This window comes from Ceratina calcarata, unplaced genomic scaffold (genome assembly GCF_001652005.2).
Source record: "Ceratina calcarata isolate Rehan_Ccalc_2016 unplaced genomic scaffold, ASM165200v1 scaffold97.2, whole genome shotgun sequence".
In the NCBI taxonomy this organism is placed as follows: Eukaryota; Metazoa; Arthropoda; class Insecta; order Hymenoptera; family Apidae; genus Ceratina; species Ceratina calcarata.
The window spans coordinates 231,542-256,974 of NW_017181113.1; the positions used below are offsets into that span (position 1 = coordinate 231,542).

The following is a 25,433-nucleotide window of genomic DNA, read 5'->3' on the forward strand; positions in this document are numbered from 1 at the left end:
TCTTTACACCAAGAAAATGATTCTGACGCGTGTACCTTTCAACCCTAACTCATTCTTGTATTGCATTGTACTTGTATTAACTTTCATCATTCTTTGTGGTTCAATTTAAATATATTTCAATTGATTTTATTTTATTGAGTGATGATCTTTTTTTTTGTGTTATTCGATAAGGTTTTATGGATAGTTCGATGTCGTTATTCCTTCTTGAGATGGATTTAAATAATGTATTTGGATGAGAAATTGTTCGGTGAACGCCATCCATTGTTTTGCTGGCAGGGGTGGAATTGGGAATGCTATCGTGATGGCCCGGCAGTCGATAGGACCTTCTATTAATGCCGAAAGCAGATTTTTCGTTGTCCTTTAAACGAGAAAATTGCGTGTCTACGTGCGATAGAGGCCAAGAATAACGATCGCCCACGCAGAATTCGTCTTACTTACTTACCCTCCGTCTTTCGGTTAAATGATATCGTCCAAATGTGATTCACTCCTTGTCCAACTTCAACTCGTTTGATCTCAAGAATATAATTGTTCAATGCAATCGTTTCATGTTTGAGTACTCTGACAGCTAAGCTATTTATGAAATCATGGAAAATTTCAAAGTTCAACGAATTTAGCTCGTAGACAATTTCGTTATTGTTTATTGCGCGAAAATTTAGATTTAAGGTAGGAATTACATCAGGCGATTATCGATTCTCTGGCTAATCCAACGAAGGGGAAAAAAACGTTGGAATCGGGGTCGCGTCGTCCAGGGGAAATCTCGAATTTGTCTTGCTCAACGGGTCTGATGAATCCCGATCCCTCAGAGGCAATCGATATCGAGCCGGGCGGAAAGCCCTTAATTGAAAGCACTCGATCGATCCTCGCCATAAGTCGCATGATTCGAGGCCAATTCCGATTCTCCTTTTATCTGTAGTTCTTATTTGGAGACAAAACGTAGTATAGTCACTCAGAACGATTCCCTAACTGGCATGCACATATGTAGAAATTAAATTTTCATTATGCAGTATAAGTCTATGGTGTCGATTTTGTTCGAAACTACTTTGGATGAACTTTTTATAAAGTATGATTTTTGTAAACAAATTTTGGAATGTTCACAATTTGGTTACATCCAATTAACTTCACATTTCAATATCTGTGTTCTTGATGAGACAGTATCGTTACTTAAGTAATATTTAGACTGGGTACTTAGGTGGAACAGAAAGGTAGAGAAGATCGAATACTTCAGGCGTTCCTAGTAAAAGGGTTTAGAAGCGAATTTTAAGCGGACAGGATCCTGAGCTAAGCTCGATTTTAATCAACGCTGGTAATCGAGGGATAAATGTAAATTAATTTCTCCGAGGACGATGCCAGCATTTCCATCCACTAACTAGGATTCGTGAATCGTGACTAAATTACTACTCGGTTATGGGTACTCTTACTCGTTAAACTGTCTCCACTCATTTCGATTGTCTACTTTTATAAGTATAACTGTTATTTCAACAGTACAATATAAGTATTTAAAATAGCATTTTGTATTTCTTTCGAAATTGCATAATTATAGTTAGTCTGTTTATTTCTGTTGTGTATGTATATTGACTGTATAGCCAATACATCCTTAATGAAGAGTAGAAGCAGTCATACATTTCACTCATATTTTAAATTCATTGCCTCTGTAGGTAAATATTAATTAAATAATTATATTGATTCGTTAGCCGATAAATATGTGACTGCAAGTGGTCAGTAATTTTTTTTATTCAGTCGGAATTAAAAAGGAAGCGATCGATAAGAGAGATATGCATGTCGATCACCAAGTGCGACGGTATTTGCTCGGTGTCTATTTGCACAATCCATAATTTCTTAGAATCGAATAGAAATTCGCCCCATTTTTCGTTCTCTTGCCGTCTCCCCCTTTTTACCCTTCGCTTATCTGTCCGTTCGTAACGATGACAAACGCGAAATGATAGAATTAACGTCAGACATCGCGCGAATGTTGAACTAACAAAACGTATGCATTTACGGAGGATATAGATACTGGAAACGGTATTGTGTTGGTATATTTGGTAAACGAGAGTGGAAGCTATGGGGCACGTCACCGGGGATTAATAAACTTGATTCTCAAATGAGTCCTGATTAATCATAGACCACCGTGATGTCAGGAGGCAAGGATAATTTCCTCAAAGTGACGTGATTACCGAGCTTCCTCTTCTCCGGAACTTGTCTTTCTGCTTATTAACGTGTGATGCATCATCCTTAGTCACAGCACTCCGATGACGCGTTAGTTTCCTGAGCTTAACCATTTTTAAATCATGTTCATGAATCAAATAGAGGTAACTTTAATATGAAAGTTCAAATTCATTTGGAAATATCAAGAACAGAATATCAATAACGAGCTTGTGCAACACTGTGTAATTCGCAGTCGAGTTCACTTTTGGTAATATTCGCTACACGTGTTTAATTAACCGGTTATTAGACACAGGAGATTGTTTCCATTGTAGTATAAGCATTCCACGCTGAAATTATATGCATCCATGCGATTTATATAAAAAAATATGCGACCATCTGATAGCATCGTTAAACAATGATCATTATTGTTAAACAATGGTCCTGGTACTCCTGGTTCAATTCTGTTACGTACGAGTATTTAACGTAATAGTATTGGTCATTATTAATAAATGTAATTAGTAGAATAAATGGTATTAATTTAATTTCGACGTGGACGTGGACACGTTTAATAGCTTTCTGGAATTTGATATCAATGAAACCGCGATAAATAATATTATCGCGTTTGAATGCGTGAGAATACATCTCTTTACTGAGTGCAGTTCGACTTCGTGTTACCTGGAAAGGGCAGTCGCTGGTTTTCCCTCGGGGTTATTTTCCTTCTGGGTCACCGCTGTTTCTTTAAATGGAGATGTATACTTTTCAATATCGCTCGCAGCTGCTGGGAAAGCAAATTCGTGTATTCGTAATACGGTGATATTTAAATATGTACGCATTTAAATACGTACATGCACTCGCCAGTTCTCATCGAATTTTCGAACAGAGCACGCGACTTATTTCACGCCGTGCCAATAAATACGCGAAGGGAACATGTTTCGCTGAAAACCACGTTCGTGCATAATTTGCGATGCTTCTTTTATATTTTTATGCTCCGTATGAGATAGTATGGAAGGATTAAAAAAATACTGAAACGAGGCCTTTATGTATGAAAACCATTTCTCTTTTTTAACCCGATGATGGAGCCAGAGTTTCGAGGAAATGTAGCTTACGTACGTGAACGAATGTGAAAAATGCAAAGAGCGTGACGTACTCTCTGAATAGAGGAAGTGGCGCACTGTCTGGATGGGTACACTTATCAAAAGCTAAAGTGCGCGCACGTAGGTATAACAGGTAGCCAGATAATGTCATCCCAATTGTGCACGCGATAAATGTATTCGTGATACTAAACGTAAAATGAATTTACTTCGAGAATTTTACGTCTATTTCCTTAAACGAATTAAGCGAACAGCTCTTCGTTTTGCAATTGTTACGTTTAATAATTGGTACAGATATGCAAACTTTAATACTTGCATTTTCGTATTCTAGTAACCGGCGAACATACTTTACAGCACAGAGTCGAATTACTTCAAGCTACATTTACCTTGTATTTAATTTTATGTATTAACATTCTACAACTTTACCGTGTAATTACGTCGGGTTGGCCGTAAGTCTGAAGCATTTAGCATGATTAAAAATTAAACAAACGACGACGTTTCTGGAAACACGATATTACATAATCGTTATTGAAGTATTTTTCCGGCGGTCGACGAATTTTTATCGAAACGATCCAAGGTGAATTTCATTGAAGTTCCTTCTGTATCTTGCAACAGGCGCGAAGGGAGGTACGACGGGAAATTATGCGACGCTGGTAAGACCGATTACGAGGGGAAATGGAAAACAGTCTGACGTAAATTTGCATTAATGGCATATGTGCGTTCTCGGGCTATCGATTTCCCCGACAATTACATATGTTCCTGCTTTCTGCGAATATTATGTTTAGCTGTTTCACTCGGATCAATTTCTTACCAGTCTTACCACGTCCATGAAAATACAATGTTTCGCATGACAATTGTTCCAATGGCTGATACAATAATTGATAGGACATTTCATATAATGATTGCTATAATATTTCCCACTGTAATGGTTGGTGATGACGAAAAACATTCTGGCTATGGGTTTATTTCTTGACAGAATTCTTATTGGGCAACGAATCCGTCGATGAAAATTGAGTGTGGGCAAATAATAAATATTTCGTTGCTGGGTTGGTTAATGGCGGTACTCTCGAGATGACACTGCCGGAATGCTGCTACTGACATCCGCTGTGAATCCGAAGGAAAATAACCGGACGTCGAGTGGAGTTGCCATTGTTTCCCCGGTATGCCGGGGATACTTGAAAATTCTACCCGCAGCGTCCGGAGGGTCGGTCGGGCAAATATTATTTTCCGTTTTCCCAGAAAATTTTGTTCGCCACATTTGTCTCTCCCCCCTCGCTCAGAAAACTACCGTTTTATAGACGCGTAAGGAGATTTACGACGCTCAGTGTTTAACTGCGCTTTTTGCTGGATATTTGAGATTGAAATTCAAGCTATTCGTTCGAAAAGGTTTGACAATTAATCGCACAGCTACGATTTTATATCGTGCGTCGCATATTTTTGCAGGTTGCGAAAGAGACACTAAAAATAGTTCTTGAGCTTGTGTGCTTGTCATTTTTTTTTTTCTTCCAATTCTGTGAGACATGGCGTGTTCATAATTAAACAAACAGTATGTGCTATCTATATGAAATGGTTAGGAAGTGCACGTCCATTAGCCTTAATTAACTTTAATATTAATTGACTTCAGTGGCATTAAGGTGAAAAATAGCTGGTCGAGTACTTAGTCATTCCACTTTGTGTCTTTCTATGAAACTCCACGTGTTTGGAAATTTTCAATTCTAAAAATGTCGCAAAATGGGAACACTTTGTTCCTTCAAATAGGTAGATAATACAATTTGGTTTTTCTTCGTGGAATGAAGAATTTCAGTCTTTTCTATCCGTGTTTGAAAGTTGATTTTCTTCGTCTCACTGCAATTCTTGCGGAGAAGAGTAAAAAGAAAAATGATTATATTTCGGGAAACTCGACGATCTCTTGGCGTGAATTAACGGGCGACTGTATAGCAGACGGGAGATTAATTCTTTGCACGAAAACACATTTTCTTGAAGGATAATCGATTGATGTAGTTTGTAACCTTCGAGTCGAGAGAATGTATCGTTCTTGAGAATTTTTGGATTGCGGTCATTACCAATAGATGTGATTGATTAGCTCGTTAGTCTTAATAACATTCAGATTTCTATATTAAATAATAAACAGAATTTTCTTTTCGTTTAATATGCTGATCGCACTTTGTAATGCAAAAGATATGAAGGGAGGAAGTTTATATGTTGGCGTAAGATGACGGTTTTCTTTGCAAAGAAAGTTTCTGTAATATCGCAGATGATGAAGACAATGAAGAAAACGGAAAACATAATTATTTGTGTATTAAATTCTCGGAAGGAACTTCCAGCGATCCCTCCTTTACAGAACGAGGAAATAAAAATTAATGAAGACAAACAATGAAACTAGTTGTTTGATATTCACGACGTATTCTATGCTTTTTAAATCATCAACTTTTAGCAAAACTGCAAACGGCTTTGAATTGACAAAGGGATAAGTGTCTACTATCTGTAACCTTTGTTCAAAGGAATAACTATTGGAAAAGCACATTGCAGTGTCACCTCTGGCAAACAACGTGAATTCAAACAGAGGAACCTGCAGAAAATACAAGCGTTAATTTTTCGACGAACATTGAAGCAGAGAATGATTTACGATTGGAAAGGAGAAGGAGTTAGCAAAAACGGAAAGAGAAAAGTGGAACAAGAGAAATAGAAATTTAATTAAAATCTCTAAAAGGAAACGCGGTTCGAGATGCAAAAAGATTTTTTCGTTTTTTTCCTAATCCATACAATTCCTCTGATATTTTTCTTTCTTCTCGAAAGTAACACGAACTTCGCCCCGAACGGTTGGAAGATTAAAAAATTGCCCCGGGGCTTACGGGGACAATAACTGAAGGGCTGAGCCGCCGGAAAATAAAATTTCATTATTTTACGGATTAGTCTTGTAAGCGAACCCCTCTTTTTATTCAAATTAAATACGTAGAGGAATGTTTATATTAAACAAACTATGAACTGATGCCATAAATGAACCGTTTCAAAATAAACGATTCAGATGTTTCAATTTGTATAAAAATCTACTTATAAGTCCGTCCCAGCATCTTGATTTCCGTCAGGCAACCTAATGGAATAGAGATTGGGTTATGTGGCGTCAAGAAATTGACCGATCGTCGACTTAAGTTTATCGATCGATCGATTTCCAACGAAATGCTGAGCAATTTCTAAGACGCGATTATTTAACCGAGGATAGCCCCGGGGCCATTGATTACAATTCCAGAAATCGACCAGAGAGTCGGTGATTAAGAGGCAATTTGTGATTATCCGCAATTCAGGTGGAGCTGGGAGATCGGTCGAGGGACATGCGTATCGTACAATTTCACCCTTGATTTCCCTGATAAAAAGCCTCCCTATAATCAAGATTCTAGTCCCTCGCGAAAGAAAGAGATAGTAATTACCCTTGCTTGCTTTTTCATCTGAATTCCAAACATACTCAGCGATGTACAATTAATTTCATTCTATTCAAGAAATGAAAAGCGATATCCCATATATTCAATTAAGAAAACTTCACTATTTAAGATAGGAAATATTATCATAACTGTTTCACCTCGTGTTTCATTTAGTACAATTCTTATTCTCTTTCCAGTTCAATTCTGAACTGTCATATTTTCTGCAAGAATTCAAAATTAAATTCAGAGCGAAGGATTACGTATGTCTTCGATGACAAGCGGAATCGGGTGATGATTTAGATTTAGTTAATTGCAAGAGCACTGACGGCAGTAGGTACGCAGTACTATGTAGATCCGAAAGATCATGAGTGTAAGTAATTTCTCGCGGACATTCTACATTCCGGCTCGTACGGGAAATAAGCGATTCATCGTGCCGCTGTAATTGTTTAATGGCGTTACAAAGTCAATTAACGGCAGTGGAGCTTCTTGCGAAAGTTCGGGACTGTGTAAATAACTGCATCGTTTCTGGGTCGAAGAACCACTATTTTTGTGCACGTAAAAGGTATCCAGCAACTGAATTACGTTCGTACCTCCGCGATTATGCGATATCGATTGCACAGTAAAGTAGTCCCGCGCTGTTAAGTTGTTATTGCACTGTGACTTTTTGTGCATAATATGAACAAACATTATGTGCATGAATTACATATATAATCATACATTAATATTACCTATATCGTTCTTGATATGATGCAGACATGATTTTAATTACCTGAATTTCTTTCTGTTTTAGGTAAGTCAGATTCCATGTAACCAGCTTGTACAAGTATATCATGTAAGTCAATCTCATTGTTTATTGAAACAGCTGAATATAGAATTGCTTGATCGAAACAAAAGATTAGGCACAGAGAAATATGATAGATATATAGATATGAAATTGGAACTAAAAGCAATATTCTTATTGCTGTGTATAAATGAGCTAATTATTCTAGTCTCGATTTACATAGCGATAGCGAGTCTTGCAAGATAAAAATTGGCCCTTTCCGTAAATGAGTACCATTCATGGGGCTTAAATTATTCGGTAATTCGAAGAAGGATTCGAGGCGAAATTGCGTTGTCATTAGTTAAGATTTAATTAACGCAACGTTGGACCCTTAACAAGGATTTAAAAAATTGCTACACGGTTTTCACGAATTATTACTATTTTTCAAGAGAAACGTGCTGCTAGTTTTTATTTCACAAAGTATTTTGTCGTTTTTCATAATGTTGAACGAAATGACAAGTTGTTTGTTCTTTTGATATCTTTTCAAGTTCGAACGTAGATAATACTTGATAAAGCCATCTAAAAATACGTTTCAGGGATAATGCTATGCAAATTAACTACCTTATTCACTCCTGTGACGCACTAATGTAAGACGGGATTCCATTTCAGTCGCGTAACATTCACCCTTCTATTTCGAGTAATTCCCACCCATACAGAAATTTCACTTCACAAGATGACTTATACTGCCACTTCTCTCGTGCAACTTCCCTCGAACGACGAGACACAGTAGAACGGCTTTTACTTTCTTTTTACGAGCCTCGAGAACTGTACATTTACCAATTTTCAGTGGGAAAACCCTGTTACAAGGCACGGTAGCTCGTCTGCGGTGGCCAGCCGATAATAATTATACTAGATTATTTTGTTGATCCATGAAGCATCCATGATATTAGTTTAACAAATGTGCTTTCTGTCATAATTTAAATATTCAGCTTCTAGTATTCCGATTAGTTTTCTACCTTACATTCAGCATTTGTAACTTCTGCGTTTTAAAATGTTTTTTTTCTACAAAAGCTGCTACTTCATACTTATGAAACGGGACACTGTTCACTGATAATTACTGCATTTAGTTTGCCACGTTTGCAAAGTGAGAACTCGAGTCTTTCGCGATAGAGACATGCATATCTAGTAGCATGAACCGATTTAAATGATTTATTTCCCATTAAACTAGCTCCACGGAAATGGCCCATGAGTTATCGAATAAAACGTGGCGGTTCGATGCGTAGCGAAATTGAAAATGGTACCTCCCACCTTATCTCCCCGTTCTTTTTTTTTTAACCGTGGCAAAGTATTTTAAGGATGTATTGGCTATATAGTCAATCCCAAAAGTTTTCTGTTTTCTGTTTCATAAAATTCTTTTTATTTTCTATTGGATTATGTATACAGTTTATTTACATATATTTATTATTATGTTTCAATACGTTACGTATGATGTGTATGAAATGAATTCATTGAAGGAAGTAAGAATCTTATAATAGAGAAAGATAAAGTGCCTGAGAAAACGCTTACACGATAAATGGAAAATTGCGAGTATAAATCACACGAGATAAAACGATATAATTGAAACAGAGCGCGATTGGTTAGCCTACGGGTTAATTGTGGCTAGTAAATAAGAGGCAACTGTTCCGGACACGCGAAACCGTTTTAATTATCATTGCAGAATACGTGTATTGGAACGCATTTGAAAAATCGATAAAAGACTGGTTTACTTTTGGCAACGTACGCGGTTATGAATGTTCGGTACGATCTCAGGTGCAGATAGCATAGAGGCAATTTCGCGATTAATGGAAAAATGCAACTTTCATTTTATTCGTACCACAGACGAAATATCCGACCAGGCTCATCGTTTTTTGGGCTTTTGTGTCTAACATTCGAGTGTTGAGGCTGATTCGAGTATCCTTTGTTCACAAATAGTAGTCGATTAAAAAAGTACTACAATAATTATTATATGAAGTATTATAAAGATCTGTGAGCTATGATGTATGTAGCGTATGATGCAAATGGGTTAACGCGATATGAAAACGATTCCAAGAAAACGAGTTTCTGTAACACTATTGAATGTCGTGTTAACACTCGTGATACACGAAATCCTGAGAATCGTGTGGACAGAGTCATTGACAGTAGCGAGCGTCAACAATATGTCGACCGCTTTAAACTACGATTCTCTTTTTCCTCTGGACATATTTCCCGTCCAGATGCGAACACTCTCAACGAGCAGACACACGTACCAGGTAGGACGAGTGCATCTGGTACTGACTCGAGTTTAAGCTCGGCTCATCTTCGTCGAGCTTTGATCGTACTCGAACTCGGTGATTCTGATTGACGCGCACAGACGTAATAACGCGAACAGCCCTTCTGCGCGGCCACTGCAACAACCCTTCGGCATCGAATGCTCTCTGAGATTCGCCAGATTCTTGTATATCTATCTTCCATCCTTGTTTTGCTAACCCCTCGTTCATTCGCCTCTTCTGGTTCGTGATAACCAGTAAAGTTTCCTTTTTCCATCACGACAGTTAATAAAAAGATTGCTGAACAGAATCCTGATAAACGCGTATTATAAAAATGATCGATTTTGGATTTTGTTTTAAAGTGCATTCTATTGTGGATGCAATATTTTCTATTTTTTAAAAAAAAAACACAGGTTGTTTGGTTCTATTTGAAAAAAGTTATTCAATTTAATACAGTGTGGATTCAGTTTTGCTCTTGACTATATTTCGACGAAATTACATTTGTAAATCTCAATTATGTATTGAAATCAATCAAACTACTGCTCTTCATTGCATGTTCAAGAAACGAGAATACCACATTCTCTGTATGGAAGCTTGTGCACGATCTCTCAATACAGTTCACAGAGAAGCGCAAAACAGGGTCATTGCATTTTTCGTGACGCTCCTAATGCTTCGTTTTCTTTCCGTGAGAACCCCGTCCACGACACTATTGTTAACAAGCCGGCGTTAATTCCGTTTAAAATCGATGCCAACCACGTTCCTTCCAGCGTGACACGCCTTTCGTTTCGGAACGGAAGCGTGACTGCAGGAATTTCGTCGCATTATCCGGTGCAGATGCATTCGGAACAGAATTGCCGGAAGCGTGTCCCGGGAACAATTTCATGTCTCCGTTTTTCGATTCTCGTTTATCTCTAAAAATGTCTTTCAGAACAATGTGTGTGTGTGTCAGATCGTCTAGCTAGGAAGTGCAATATGATGTTAAAACCGTTCAGTTCTCAGATATCAGTTGAGAATTATGTATTTAAAATTGAATTAGAAACATCATTTTTTAATTCATTCATTGATAGAGTATTTTTTTAGCAAAATAACAAGTTAAATTCCTTTGCTATTTAACAGAGGCGAAACACGGCCAATTCCCGGTGGAAGTCGAAAGAAAGTCATCTTTCATTCCATCAAGCGAACCAATTTATCTATTTGAGTGTACCTACGAGGGTAATTAAACCCGGGAAGGATTCGCATCGTCGTTGTACGAGCACGCGCAATGTTAATGTAAAGTGCGTTGCATTAGCAGCCAGCCGGTATTCGCAATCAGAGCGCCGTGCCGCGCCGTGAATTAACCGAGCGACAATTTACAGTGCTGTTTCGCCCTTCAAAATTCATCCCCCTCGCGAGATCCGAGGTCGGTAAGGCAATCTCAGTCGTCATCGTCGTCGAGGCGAGACGGCCGCCTTGGAATTGCCATAATTGGCAATCCGGCCCAATTACCTCGGCCCCTTGTCGCCCGGAAAGATTTCGCGATACTCAAAGAATTTTAACGAATTCCACCATTGCTATTCACAGATATTAAACCATTTGCGTCGTACTATAATTATTATGAGCAAAATTAATACAATTGTTCGTATAATAATTAATAGTTAATTTTTAACAGAATATTTCACATGAGTGGAATGGACCTGGCTCGCGAATTGGAATCGAGGTCGTACGTTCGAAATTGCGCACTTGTTGATTTTTGACGGGGGCAATTTCCCTCTGAAATAGGTACGGTAGTACGGCTTATGACGAACGCTCTCGTGTGTACATCAGTCAGGAAACGTCCGTTTGAGAAATGCGACGCGTTCCTTTCGTGAGCTTAGCAAATGGGAGCAGTGCCGACAGAAATGCGGGATTAGGCTCGGCTGTCTGCGAGAAATTCGTTCCGCTAAAACGTAACACCGGTCTAATACGAGCCTGGAAAATAAGGGAGGATTTAATTTTGCAAAGAAGAACGAGCTGTATAGAAACGTTTCTGAAAGAACGCAATGTAACGTCAATAGCACTGAATAGGGGAGTGCGTGGTATACTTTTTAAACAATGGAGAGCAATTGGAATAATTGAGCGTCGTATCGATCTTTTGGTCGTTCTGTTCCGAGAAATCAGATGTACACTCGTACAGTATAACGGATCATTAATCAAGTAATTACAATCTGATGTTATTAGTTAATGAATACCGCAGGCAATTATTCGCGGTACCTTTGCATTGTGTCCATTTACCGTTATCGTATCCGATACCACTATTTGTATTCTATTCCGTTCCGGGCTACAGATAAATGCCTCACTATTTATCAGTAGCCGTATATGTCTATGTATATGGGCGTGACGCTGTCAAAGAACTGGAACTGACCTACATGCCTCACAGTCATTACGTTTCCATTCGCGACGTCGAATTGTTTCGAACGTTTTTTCAACAATTTCTAGTTCACCATTTTTTGTCCTTTATCGGGGGTGTACATATAAAAAAGTTTTGATAGGTCTGCGCGAGTCTCATTGTCACAGAACGAAATGAAAAAATGAAACAGTTTGAGCTCTGGAGATTTTTTATTATTATTTTTATCTGCATCACGCGTTGTCTAGAACCTTGTCGAGCGATTAATCTGATATTTTCAAGGGGTTGAACTTCGTTAAGAGACGATAATTTCCCGTTGCTCATAAATATACATATAGAACGTGTGATAAAAGTTTCGAGAGTCGAAAAGATGATGACACAATTAGCGGCTGGTAACTTCCGCGAAAATCCATTTAACACGGAAAAGGAAATTAAATTGCTGGCTACGTCCCAACACTCGGGGCTCGACCCATCTACCCCCTCTAGGCGGGGGTCACTGTTGCATCTGCAGTCGCTTTTGCATTTTCTTTTCAAACTTCTTCCCGTGCTTATCGAATTTATCAAGCATCCCGTTTAAAAACTTTACCCGGTCTGCTCTGGATCACTTACCATAGAAGGAACGAAATTGAAAAATGGGGAGAAAAATTGAATTCACGTCTAGTTCTTATTATAATTTCATTCAATCATAAATTCGATATTTCTGAGTGATTCAGTGTGATGTGCATTTTATTTATATTAAATATTAACCTGATTGCATCGTGCTGGCCATAGATACTATAATAAACATTTATACAACATTGCATATGTTTGATACAATAATTGGTATAATACTGCGATTTAAAGTGATCAATTATTTACTGGTTTGAATAAATTAAACTTTCTATGCATTTATGATAAATGTAATGGGTTAAATGTTTGTTTGCAATTTAATTTTGTAATTAAATCGCGATGAATCCATAACACTTAAAAAATTGAAGGTAAGGATAGGAAGGACGAAATTGAAGAATGGGAAGAAAATTTGAATTCTCGTCTATCTGTTATTATAATTTCATTGAATCATAAATTCGATCCTTCAGAATAAATTATGCAGTACGTCATCATGATTTGCATTTCATTTATAGTAAATGTCAACCTGATTGCATCATGCTAGCCATAGATACTATAATAAGTATTTCATACAATGTAAAATTTTATATATAAAGAACGTTTCACGTAATGCTTTGAGATTGAGAGCTCTTATGTCGGATAAAGGTGAAAGAGTCCGCGAAAAATAAAGAGTGCACAGTGTGATGGTCGTGAATCGCGTTTATTCGCTCGTTCTTATTGTATACTTGCTACGGTCAGTTAAAACTACTTGCGATATCTGAGTTATATAAAAAGAGTAGAACACGATAAAAGAGCTGGGAACGAGATGTGGTCGTTTATATAATAATTGATATAACTAACTGTGATTTAAAGTGAACAATTATTTACTGATTTGGCTAAATTAAACTTTCTATGCATTTATGATAAGACATTGCTGATAATGACCATAATGACCAGAAATATTGTGAATGATACAAATGGGTTAAACTTTTGTTTGCAATTTAATTTTGTAACTAAACTGTGGTGAATCCATAATACTTGGAAAATTGAAGGTTGCGGTTATGATGAGGCGATTATGCGAAGAGAATGAAACCGCGCCGGAGAAATTGAATTCTTGACGGTATAGAGAGGGGAAGAGAGATTATCGTTGCGTTCAGAAATTGCTTGTATCCACAAATTTACCAAGTCCCTTCAAAGCTAGCGACAAAAAAATGTTAAAAAAAATAGCGAGTGCAGATTATATTGCGCTGTTATCCTGCAATAAATGTCCCGGGCGAATTTGCTGAACGCCAATAAACGAAATTGCGCTTTTAGAGTGAACTTCGTACCTGTAAATTGTTATCTCGACTTCGTTGGAGTCGTTCGTTGGAAAATGGGAAAAATTAAGAGAATGGCGTTTTGTAGAAAGTTTCTTGGTTGCAACCGATGCACGGGAGCAAAGGAATCGAGAGAGAGAGGGACAAAGAGAGAGAGAGAGAGAGAGAGAAAGTAACTCTGTGCCAGCATCGGGTCGTTATTGCTAGTTAGACGCTGTCTGCTCTTGGGACAAGTGCTTCTTCTCCTGTTTATGAAAGTTAGAGAAACGATTTTAAAGAACCGGCAAGGGAGAATTAATTTTCATTCAATTGTATTCGTAGTTTAATTCGAAGTTAATCTTAACTTTTGAAAGCTGCCGAGGTAACTGTGAAACGGAGGCAGATTGATAACGAAAAAAAAATGGTTTCAATATTTACCGTCGCGTTTAATTACTTTTCCCATCGCGTATTTTATTTATTCCCGTTTTATTTCTATTCCCTTTGTACTTTCATTACTCATTGCAATTAGCTTACGCGCATATGTTACACGTGCCACCGGCCTCCCGTTATTATTTTCCCCCCTTCGTTTTTTATATTGTGTACCACGCGTACACGTTTAATTGCAACATTGCCAGCAGAAATGAATTCGCTTGAAACCTCAATAAAAGTTTTTCGTGTCAAAATGTCTGACCTAGAAGCAGCATTCTGACGAGAAGAAATTCGTACCGTGCATCGCGTCGCGTAAAAAAAAATTCTATTGTAAATTCAGCCAATTTCGAACATCTCTTTGATATATCAATTCAATGTGCAACGTAAATGAAGATAGTAATTTGTAGAAATGATCATAAGAGAGAGAGAGAGAAAGTAACTCTGTGCCAGCATCGGGTCGTTATTGCTAGTTAGACGCTGTCTGCTCTTGGGACAAGTGCTTCTTCTCCTGTTTATGAAAGTTAGAGAAACGATTTTAAAGAACCGGCAAGGGAGAATTAATTTTCATTCAATTGTATTCGTAGTTTAATTCGAAGTTAATCTTAACTTTTGAAAGCTGCCGAGGTAACTGTGAAACGGAGGCAGATTGATAACGAAAAAAAAATGGTTTCAATATTTACCGTCGCGTTTAATTACTTTTCCCATCGCGTATTTTATTTATTCCCGTTTTATTTCTATTCCCTTTGTACTTTCATTACTCATTGCAATTAGCTTACGCGCATATGTTACACGTGCCACCGGCCTCCCGTTATTATTTTCCCCCCTTCGTTTTTTATATTGTGTACCACGCGTACACGTTTAATTGCAACATTGCCAGCAGAAATGAATTCGCTTGAAACCTCAATAAAAGTTTTTCGTGTCAAAATGTCTGACCTAGAAGCAGCATTCTGACGAGAAGAAATTCGTACCGTGCATCGCGTCGCGTAAAAAAAAATTCTATTGTAAATTCAGCCAATTTCGAACATCTCTTTGATATATCAATTCAATGTGCAACGTAAATGAAGATAGTAATTTGTAGAAATGATCATATATTCATTCAAATAATCGATATTACATGGTTACAGTTGTACCTTAAAACTAAATTCAAACTTCTTCAATCTCTTTATTACTTATCATTTGATTTTGACCAAAAAGAAAAAATGATTGTAAATAAATTTTCACTTTATTTGAATTCGCAGATATATATTACAAAAACCAATCTTCTGTGCCACCACAGGTCGTGTTCTTTTTTTTTTTCTTTTTTTAGCAATTCTCTCGTTCTTTCTGCCGATTCGTCGGTACACGGGGGAACTCATATCACGCTCGGAGAAACTATTTTCGCGCGCGTCGAGGGTTAATTAACGTCACGTCGAACATAGGTAGGAGCCGCTCTCGTTCTTCGACCTGATTCGCGTTAACTTCCTTCTCATGTCTCTCAGGTACCCGCGTCCGTTCAAATCCCGAGATACTGTTATTTATGGCCGTATTCTTCAATTTGTTTCGGCCACTGTTTACGAAACACTCGCCCTGTCACTTTATTCGATAGAAAAACAGGCAGTGTTTTAGAAAGTTTTCACCATTACATAGACATTTCGTTGGTTGTTAATGAATTTCATTTCGTGCTGTTTCATAAAATATATGTATGTGCTCAATATTTCATTTGCCATTTAGTAATAATAAGTAATTATGTATACTGTGTCTTAATTATCATAATTTATTCACTAATTAAATCAATTTGATGATATTAGGTAATACTATTACATTACACCACGTTTGATGATAAACATTGATTAACATTAAACATTATTGATATAAACATATATTATAAAAAATAACAGGTATATCCACATATTTTTGAGGATCAATATTTTGTTAGGAACTGGAAACGAGTCCCAAAAATAGAATTTTAAAAAATAATTTTGAATGCCTTTTAGTTGCCTGTCATTTTCTCATTTAAGCCACATTGACTTGGAGTTTCTTGTGTACTTCATTCTCTGAAGTGCGAACTATGTACATAACATCGTTGTACCGTGTTACTCCAATTTTCCTTCATCTCATTTATCTTCGCTATTGAGATTTCCCTCCGATTGATCTCGGGCTTCATAAAAGCATAGCTCCCGTGTTAACAGCCACGCGATTCTCTACTAATTTCAACTTTTCCTTCGTTTATCTACCCTGTTTCGTTCCTGCATATTTTATCGTTCATCAACAAGCAACTTCTGTTTTGTTTCTGAAGTTGGTTATTGAATCACATTCTTCAGTTTAATGAATGAACATCAAAACCAAACATCTTGCCATTTGCTTGAACATCTTATTGTGAAAACTTGTAACCATTTTCCAATTCATTTATGAAAATCGTGAATCAAATGACACAACAGTATAATATGTACAATTTTAATGTATTATGTACAATCTAATAGCATAATCAAATCAGATATATTATTCATGGTTAATAAAAAATCCATTTAACTCCGTTCAACAACAATCTGTATATTTCTCTGGATTATTTAATATTCACGGAGTGAAATCATTCCACACATACATACATACATACGTACATACATCCAAGCATTGAAGTCACGAGATTAGAATGTCTCGTTCACGATAGGTTGTTCATTTGATCCTTTCCGACTCCGTAATTTCGCTGATGGAACTGTAGTGGGTTAGTGTGAAGATGTTCTTTTTTTTTTTACGCAAAATCACTGATGAATCGACGCGACGCAGTCTGTCTCGAGGGGCGTATCTCTCCATGGATTCATCCGAGGCTCACAAAACGATTCCAGTCGAACTCTTTGTGTACCTTCGTTTCCTTTCCAACAACAAGTATGCTTTGGACTTTTCATTCCACTGTGTCTGTACGACCGTGTGCTGTTCATTTCCGGGAAGATTGTGCCTGATTAAATGAGACATGTGTCGATGAACTTACATAGTTTAGATTTTTGGAATTAGTAAAGAATCGCATATAAGTACATACAAAATAAATCGTTAATATTGAATACAGGAGAAGTTTCATTTTCTGTGTAGTGATACTTGAATGAATAATTTGCTGTATCGGTCTCAACAAATATGTCTTCACTTTTTGCAGACTACAAATTCATTTTAAGCTTTTAACAGTTTTAACACTTTTATTATGTATAGAAGAATTTAGGAAGTGTAATTTGAATCGTGGATGGTATGTTTAGTATTAAATGACTAAACGTCTTTCAAGTTTTTGATCTTTTCTCATGTTTCAATCCTGCTCAAACATTTATTTGATGATTTTAAAAGATCCGAGATAAGGACTTTGAAGTTGTATCCACATTTTCAATGATTCAAGGCGAACGTGCGAGTAGGAATATAGACCGTTGATTAAAAATCCGTTTCTACTTCTTCCCTGTTGCTGCGTCGCGTCGCGCTGAAGGGAAATTCGTAAGTAATCAATGCTAAGGATAGATTCTAGTGATCATCCAACCAAGTTGAATATCCCGCATCCAGAGCTACATTCGACCGACTTACTTTCCCCTTCATCGTCTAATGCGAATTGATTCTCGCATATTAACGGTACAATGCGAAATATCACGTCCTTCCCTTTTTCTTTTTAAGGTAATCTATCCTTTATTTGAGCTAAATCCTTTTAACTTCATGGAACGTATTAATTCTTGATTTATAAAACTGGTCGATAGTCTGTTCGCATATTATTTACTACCTTTGATAAATTTTTACACAGAATAATCGATCAGTATTTCTTTTAACTGAATAGAAATATTATTAGGAGTTTTAAATTAATCTTAATGAATATCAGAGGATCGAAGTTAATCTCGTGACACGCGTATCCATCTATCGATCCGAAAGATCGCTTTCACAGAAAACATTTCAGTTTAACACAAAGCGTGACCGATAACAATAATTACGTTCAACGGTCGGTTATTATGAAGAAATTGATCGAGGCTTTGATAAAGGATCGCGGAACGTACACACACTTTGAGATAATTGCAGGTCGTTTAACCAATGGTCGAATAACCATAATATTTCCTTTCTAGATGACTGTTTTTCTTTAGCTGAAAATCGATAATAAAAATTTTAGCGCAGCCGTTTTGTAGGAAGATTTATTGTTAATTTGTGAAACTGATGAAATATTCTTTTTACATCAGAATTTTTTTTAAATGACTGTATGAATGAATTAGTATGAAAAGAAAATTGTCTTGGAGATATGAGAGAGGAATTTCGGGAGATAATTGTATGAGGCCAACGCCAGTGATCTTTCGTTCCAGCCAGTTTAATAAAAAAAGGTGTCCCTCTAAAGAACGTCATGGTTTTATAAGGTAATAAACCGTAATGTAGTGCTTAACACCTAAGGGAGACACCTTTGGCACATAAATTCTTCTCTAGTTCCCTCGCCTTTTTTCCGCGTTACATTCCTTCATAAAACAAACATCACTATATACATTATCCATCTTTATTAACAAAATCAACAACCAAGACGCGATCACGCATTCCCTTAAATACTATGCAACAATTAATTGTTTCTCGTCGTGAACAATAACATCGCACTGGGATTTATTAATGATCATTGGCGATCATCACGATTATTCAGAGTCGAATATAGTTTGAAAAATCGCAGAACATTTAGCAAAAACAATTTCTGATTCTAATACGGCCCTCGTTTTCGTGGCGGAACGGTTAGCGTCTATTTACAAGCTTTTAACGTCGGTTGTGAATCAACTAGTTCGCGTGTTTTATGTATGTACACTAGATACATCGGGCGAAGTAACGCTAGTCGCTCGTCATTATTCGTTAGAACCTCGCCTCTACTAACGTGTAAGCGTACTGTCTTCCCTCGCGTTTCTTCGGGGATTTTACCTGTTTCACCCGATCAATCGCCGGCTTTCGCTCCCACGCGAATTTTTATTTATGCCTTGTCCCTACGACTGAGGTTTGTTTCATTTCCATCATTCATGTAAATCGTCGAGACAAAATTCCGACGAACCTTATGCGGTTTTATAAATTCTTATAGTCAGATGAAATAGTTTTGTAAGTGATTTGAGAATTTAAGTGCGAGCGACGTTGCTTAAATTATTTGATGAAATTCTGTTTAAGAAAAAGTCATATTTGACAGGGAAATGGAATTCTATCAAAGAAATGAAGTTTGCGTTTGACCAATCTACTGGTACTTAAATCGATTACTTACTTATTACTATGGATAGCTGTTGGATATTCGTCAAACAATTGCAAAAGCATTATGTCCACAAGGGATTAAGCTAAGAGCTTCCATTATTCCATGGCTTATCTGGCTCTACGTGCTTCTTTGAACTAGGTCCGCTATTTAGTTATTTAAATCGTTTTGCGAGAGCGTATCTAAAATTAATAGTCAAGTTCCATTTATAAGATTCGTTTAATTCTGTAGAATCATCTTAATTCGATAAAGTTCAATTAATTTTATTCTGTGGAAGTTCGAAAGAGTCGGTCTTGTCGCTCTTTTTCATCTTTTGGAGTTCCCTTTTTTTTTTTTTTATTGTTGAATCTTAAAGTGCAGCTTTACAATATCCTCGTTAAATGTAGTAATCGCTGTTGGAGTAGTTGAACGAGAAATTCGCTTCACCCCCCTCGGGACTCTAATTTCTACATCTTCTCTTTATTCGGGCAATTTCTAATATTTAATAGTGCTTCCATCTGTTTGTTCCGGGATATAAATCCTACAGAGCTCTGCTGGAACGAAGTTTAAACATCGGATCAAATTTGCAAAGTGATCGTCAACATGTTTAAAGAGTTGCCAAGTCACATTGTATACTTAATTAACATTCTTCATTGAAGATCCTCTTTTATATCTCAGCTGTTTTATGTACGTCGAACACAGGTATATTTGACATTTAAAAATATTTGCTGGATGAAACTCGCGTGAACTGTTACATCCGATGATTTTGTGAACGCGCTGTTTCACAAACTTTAATATTTACATTTAATTAAACACGCCGGCGGGATAATGGAAAAATTAATATTTATTTTCAAACGTCACGCTTCACGCGTATTTACTTTGCGCGATTAAAGTTTGTATGCGTGTATTAATCACTGCAGACTGAGCCTGTTGGATTTCATCATCCCGCTTTGAATCACGGATGCGCCAGTCAATTTTTAGCAGCCTAATTCGAAATTGCAAAATCCCCGAAGTATATTTATAAACATTAATCTATGTATACTTACGAGTTATGCGATCAACAAATTACTTTTTAAAGTTATTTATTTACGAACATTATTTTAATGGGATAAACATCTTCATAGCTCGCGGCTAGACGTGAATTAAAAACAGTTATTTTTTAAAAAGAATATCATTTCTTTCTTGAGAGAGATTTAATGTGAAACCTTTGTAAGTTTTTAAATATCTGGGAATAATTTGCCATGTCGCGCGTAATTATGTTACTAGCACAATGCCGGAGTCGCAGATAATTTAGTTTTTTATAATTCATCTACTGTTTTTAAAAAATATACATTAGAATTTTTAGTTGTTTTTTGTAGTTTAAAAGAGCACGTCTATGCAATTTGTTTTTCTATCTTCATTTCCGATAATTTTTTGTTGGTTCACCTTTCACCTTTCTTCTCTTTCTCCAAAGCACACTTTCTTTTTTTCCTCTCCTAATTTCTTGTCTTTCATCTCCTGAATTATTATATTTCCTCTTGAACCATTATCTCGACTTTTGTTTTCTTGATTGCAGTATTTTAATAATCATTTCATCTACCATACCGCCTTCGTTTCTTTGTTTTATGTAATTATCAATTTTCCGTTCAGTATTTTAATTCTCATTATTCACGATGACACTTGTTTCATCTCCTCTTCCTGGTTTTTATTCGAGATCAAAAGCTGAGCTGAAATTTCAACGCTAGGACGGGTTACCTCTGTTATTTATTTACAGCGTGACCGCGTTAATCATTCCATTCTCGCGTAATTCTTGCGGTGATTAATTTCAACCCTCTGATGAGCCGTTTAACGAATCCTCCCTGCCCTAGTACAATTTGCGATTCACCATTTATTCATCTTTCTCCACTCATCGCTGCTACAGTGATATAATTGTTAATTGCATTTCGGAATTGAAACTGTGCACTCCAAACGACCATAGGAAATTCTTAAAATTGTGACATTTCTCTTTTAAAGCTGGAATTATGTACTTTTTATATGAAGCATTTTAATATTTGCATTATAATAATAGAATTTATTTATTTATTTATTTAAATTGCTGATAGCGCGTTATCTATTTGTAAACAAAATTGGAAATTGAAAATCCTATTTAATTATGGAATGAATAATCAGTTCCAAATTAATTTCGATGCTTGATTAATTCCTTACAAGAATGAATACGCTCGTTAACAAGCAGTTCGGTAAAGCGTTAGCAGTTTCAGCGAACATTTTCGATAAATATCGAATCGCAATGATGGGAGGAACGAGGTCTCCCATTCGCAATTGCAATCGAGTTCGGGATTAGTGGTAGGGATTTCCTGGTTCCGGGGGTTCTGCTCTCACAATCTTCACGTGAATCTCTCAGGTATCCCCACTGCTCTTTCTCTCTCGAAGATTAACGCTCGCACGTAACCACTGGTTCCTGTCTGAGCCTCTCTCGCCACACAATTTTCACCCACGTTTCTCATTCACTCGGTCACGCCCACGCGTACTATTTTTATTCAATTTCATTCGGAACAGCTTCTTAACAGTAATAGTTCTCAACAAGTATTTCTGTACAAGCTTGCGAGGAAAGTGAAATCGTCAAAGCTGCTTGCTTCGTTTTTTAATTAAATGCAATTTTAAAAAATAATAATTGCACACTTGTATACGATGCTTGAAATGTATTAAGCATAGAATGTTACAATTGACAAGGATCACTTTCCTTAGGAATTCAATTTAAATTCGTGTTTAAACACGTGTTTCAATGAATTGGAAAATTAGAACAGCGAAGGCTACGTTCCATTTGCGGTTTTATCGTTGGTCACGAGCTACACTTCGGTGCAATCTGGCGAAGCGCGGCAGAAAATTCTCGTGAAGGTCCCTTTTGTGTCCCTCGCTCCGCTCCGATCGACGACGTCGTTATTTCGCCCGGTCACAGGCCACTCTTCCTTTCTGCTTTTCGAAGCCGCGAGTACATGGCTTCCGCTTCTGGTATCGACTACCCCAATCTCCCAACTTGTCCGCGCTGCTTCGATTAAGTTAATTCCCCGAACCACCGCGGTTGTTTTTATCAGAAACTTTACCGGAGAAAAGGGAGCCTTGGTGACAGATCGGTCCAGAAATTGAACGAGCTTATTATTTTAATCTTAAAGGATGAGACAATTCATCTTTGTTCTGAATCTCGCAGATAATTAATTGTCAAAGGAAAACGCTTGCAGATGCTTGGCATCGTATTCAATATTACATTTTTGTAGATGAAATTGGATAACATTCTTAACTATTTAATACTCATTTATTTTAATAATTATTATTTACTAAATATTTCATTTTTTATTTATGTGCTTACCGATTCTTGGATAGATTGCTAGCTTCCTTTTCTCCGGGTCCAATTCTTTTTTTATTTGTTTCACGATACGAATTTGATCTTGCAAGCGCCTGCACAGTTTCAGTTTTTCGAGATATAGCAGAGGGAATGGGATCGATACAAGCTTTTACGCAGTTTATAGTAGCTGCAAGCTGCGTTCATCAACGTGATCATTGTTCGCAACAGGATGTCTTGGTTTTTAAGTAAAATTCTGTATTCACAACCTTTGTCTCGCGTTTGTTCATTATTGGAATGTTAAATCTGTTTCACTTTGTTTAGTGATTGTCCTCCGTTGATTTTTTGAAAGGCAGTGGAGTACAGACTTTCAGAATTCGGATGATTTGAAAAATCTTTAATTAAAATTGCGAATGAAAACGACATGTTAAAAGTATTTTTATTAGATAAGATCAAATGAATTTCGTAGATCGATCAAAGGAGTATTTAAAATCAGAATTTTGGTTAATTATCGAATCATTTCTTGGACTCCACTGCTTTTACACATGATTCTTCTCGTTACGTTAATCTTAATCCTAAATGGATACATCGGTGAAATGTTTGTTATTGCTGTATTTGCTCATTCGCTCGTTATAACTACATAACAATATATATTATCTTAAGATAAGCGAATAGAAATCAAAATCTAATGATAATTCTCAACAAGATCAGACGGAAATGAAAAGAGGAAATAGAATCTCTCAAGTGCACTTAACAGCAATTCAATTATCAGCTTATTTTTTGTGTCGAATAGGCAAAGCGCTTTTGTTCCCCCGTTATCAAGGCATCAACTAAAATGAAACAGCCGACTTTAGAGCAATTTAATTCAGGATTAATGTTTCATTACTCGGCTTCCGTTCCATAAGCGCCACTCAACCGTCTATATATTTACGTTCTCATTCTCTATACTACGTTCGTTTGAATAGATTCTCATTTTCCAGAAAGTCTACAAAACTCATCAGAGAAACGCATTTTTTATTCAACCGTAATATATCATTGTCATCTGCGGTAATGAGCAAAAGTTTTTCATTGATTAAATTTTTCTTTTATTCATTGAAATGAGGAGAATTGAGATAAAACTTTTAGTCAAGAACGATCTAATCAGAACTTTCCAACGTGCTTAATTCTGATAATCGAAATTAGAACGAAATACCGATTCTCTGTATTTTTAAAAATGGCAAGAAACTAATTTCTTAAGTAGGCGATGTTCTTGATCGATTCTCGAATGGAAGATACGTGCGTCGACAAAATTAAAGCTTTGGGAGGAAGCTCTTCTGCTAATCCTCTTGTTATAATTCTATACTAGCTTGATGTCAGTTCTCCTTTAACGTGTCTCGTCCGAACCACTTTTGGAAGAAATTTTAATCCTCGAAAGTCCCTTTTTACAATTCTCCGTAGCTACAATACTTGAACATACTCACAGTTAACCTGTTCCGAGTTCGAGTAACGTTTATTTGTTGCCTCACTTTGTAGCACCTGTAAAAGTGTTCTTGTTACACTTCACTGAATTCGTTAGAACCTACAACAATCTACACTATGTAATCTCAACAATTTTTCACTTTGCTTTTTCCTATAATATACATCTTCACTTAAACTTTCACAAACTGGCTTAGTGAAATGTTCCTCGGTCCACATTACAATTTATTGAATTCTATCTCGCTTAGAGTCTCGACAAGTTATAGTAGAATCTTGCCTAGCGTTCCTCAAAGAATCAGATCTTGGTTCATAGTTCACTCACAAACTATCAACAGAGGATGAAAACTTTTTAGAATCAAATTGGATTAACTAGTTCCCTCTAAGCCTCACTTTCTGAAAACTGACTCTATGATCCAGTCCAACAACTTTTCGGAATTGAATTCGACCTAAGCTTTCACAGAAGTTTCAGTAACTCGTTTCAAACTCATCGGCCACTGTTATTCACTTCTTGGAAGTCTCCGTTTTAAACTCTTGTGACAGCTATCCCCGGTTTCCCGGGGCCGAAGGCCTACCTGGACGGCCTCCACGACTGATTCCCGTACTTGCAGAGTAACACCTTCTTGAAAGCCTGCCGGAAGACCTTGTTGAAGATCGTATAGAATATCGGGTTCACCATCGAGCTGGCGTAACCCAGCCAAGTTGCGATATCAAATATCTTCTTGTCGATCCGTTTCTCACAATCGGGACACACGGCTGGTACCAGGTTCAGTATGAAAAACGGCGCCCATAAGATGACGAACGTAAAGAAGACCACTCCTAATACTTTCGTGGCTTTCTGTTCGAGCCTGATTATTCTTCCGTGGCGTGAACTGTTGCGTGAGATCACGCTGCTTGTTCGAGAATGATGAGTGCGTACCTGACCACCGGAATATCTGTAAGGGCAGGGCGATGACGAATTGCTGCTCTGTTTCGAGCTGATGCTCGCTGCACCGTTGTGCGCCCGCATGGTCGCTGCTCTCCTGAAGGGTACTTGCCTCGATGGTAACAACGAGGTCCTCGTGCATCCTGTGGGAATAAAGACAGATTCTAATTTATGTAACGTTGAAACACTAATACACATTTCCTGT

The 25,433-nt window shown here is 37.0% G+C and overlaps 2 protein-coding genes across 5 annotated transcripts in view; one reads left to right on the top strand and one right to left on the bottom strand.

Annotated features, from left to right (window-relative positions):
* Rpn2 (Regulatory particle non-ATPase 2) overlaps positions 1-25,433 on the top strand; it is a 48,627-nt gene that overhangs the window by 9,956 nt on the left and 13,238 nt on the right. The window lies entirely within an intron of this gene.
* The window catches only part of 5-HT2B (5-hydroxytryptamine receptor 2B), a 65,752-nt gene continuing 56,388 nt past the window's right edge, over positions 16,070-25,433 (bottom strand). For all 4 annotated transcript variants that reach the window (XM_026819237.1, XM_026819240.1, XM_026819239.1 and 1 more), the window contains one exon: positions 16,070-25,371. In XM_026819237.1, the coding sequence (XP_026675038.1) occupies positions 24,875-25,371 (497 nt within the window). In that variant the 3' untranslated portion in view covers positions 16,070-24,874. The remainder of the gene's footprint in view (positions 25,372-25,433) is intronic.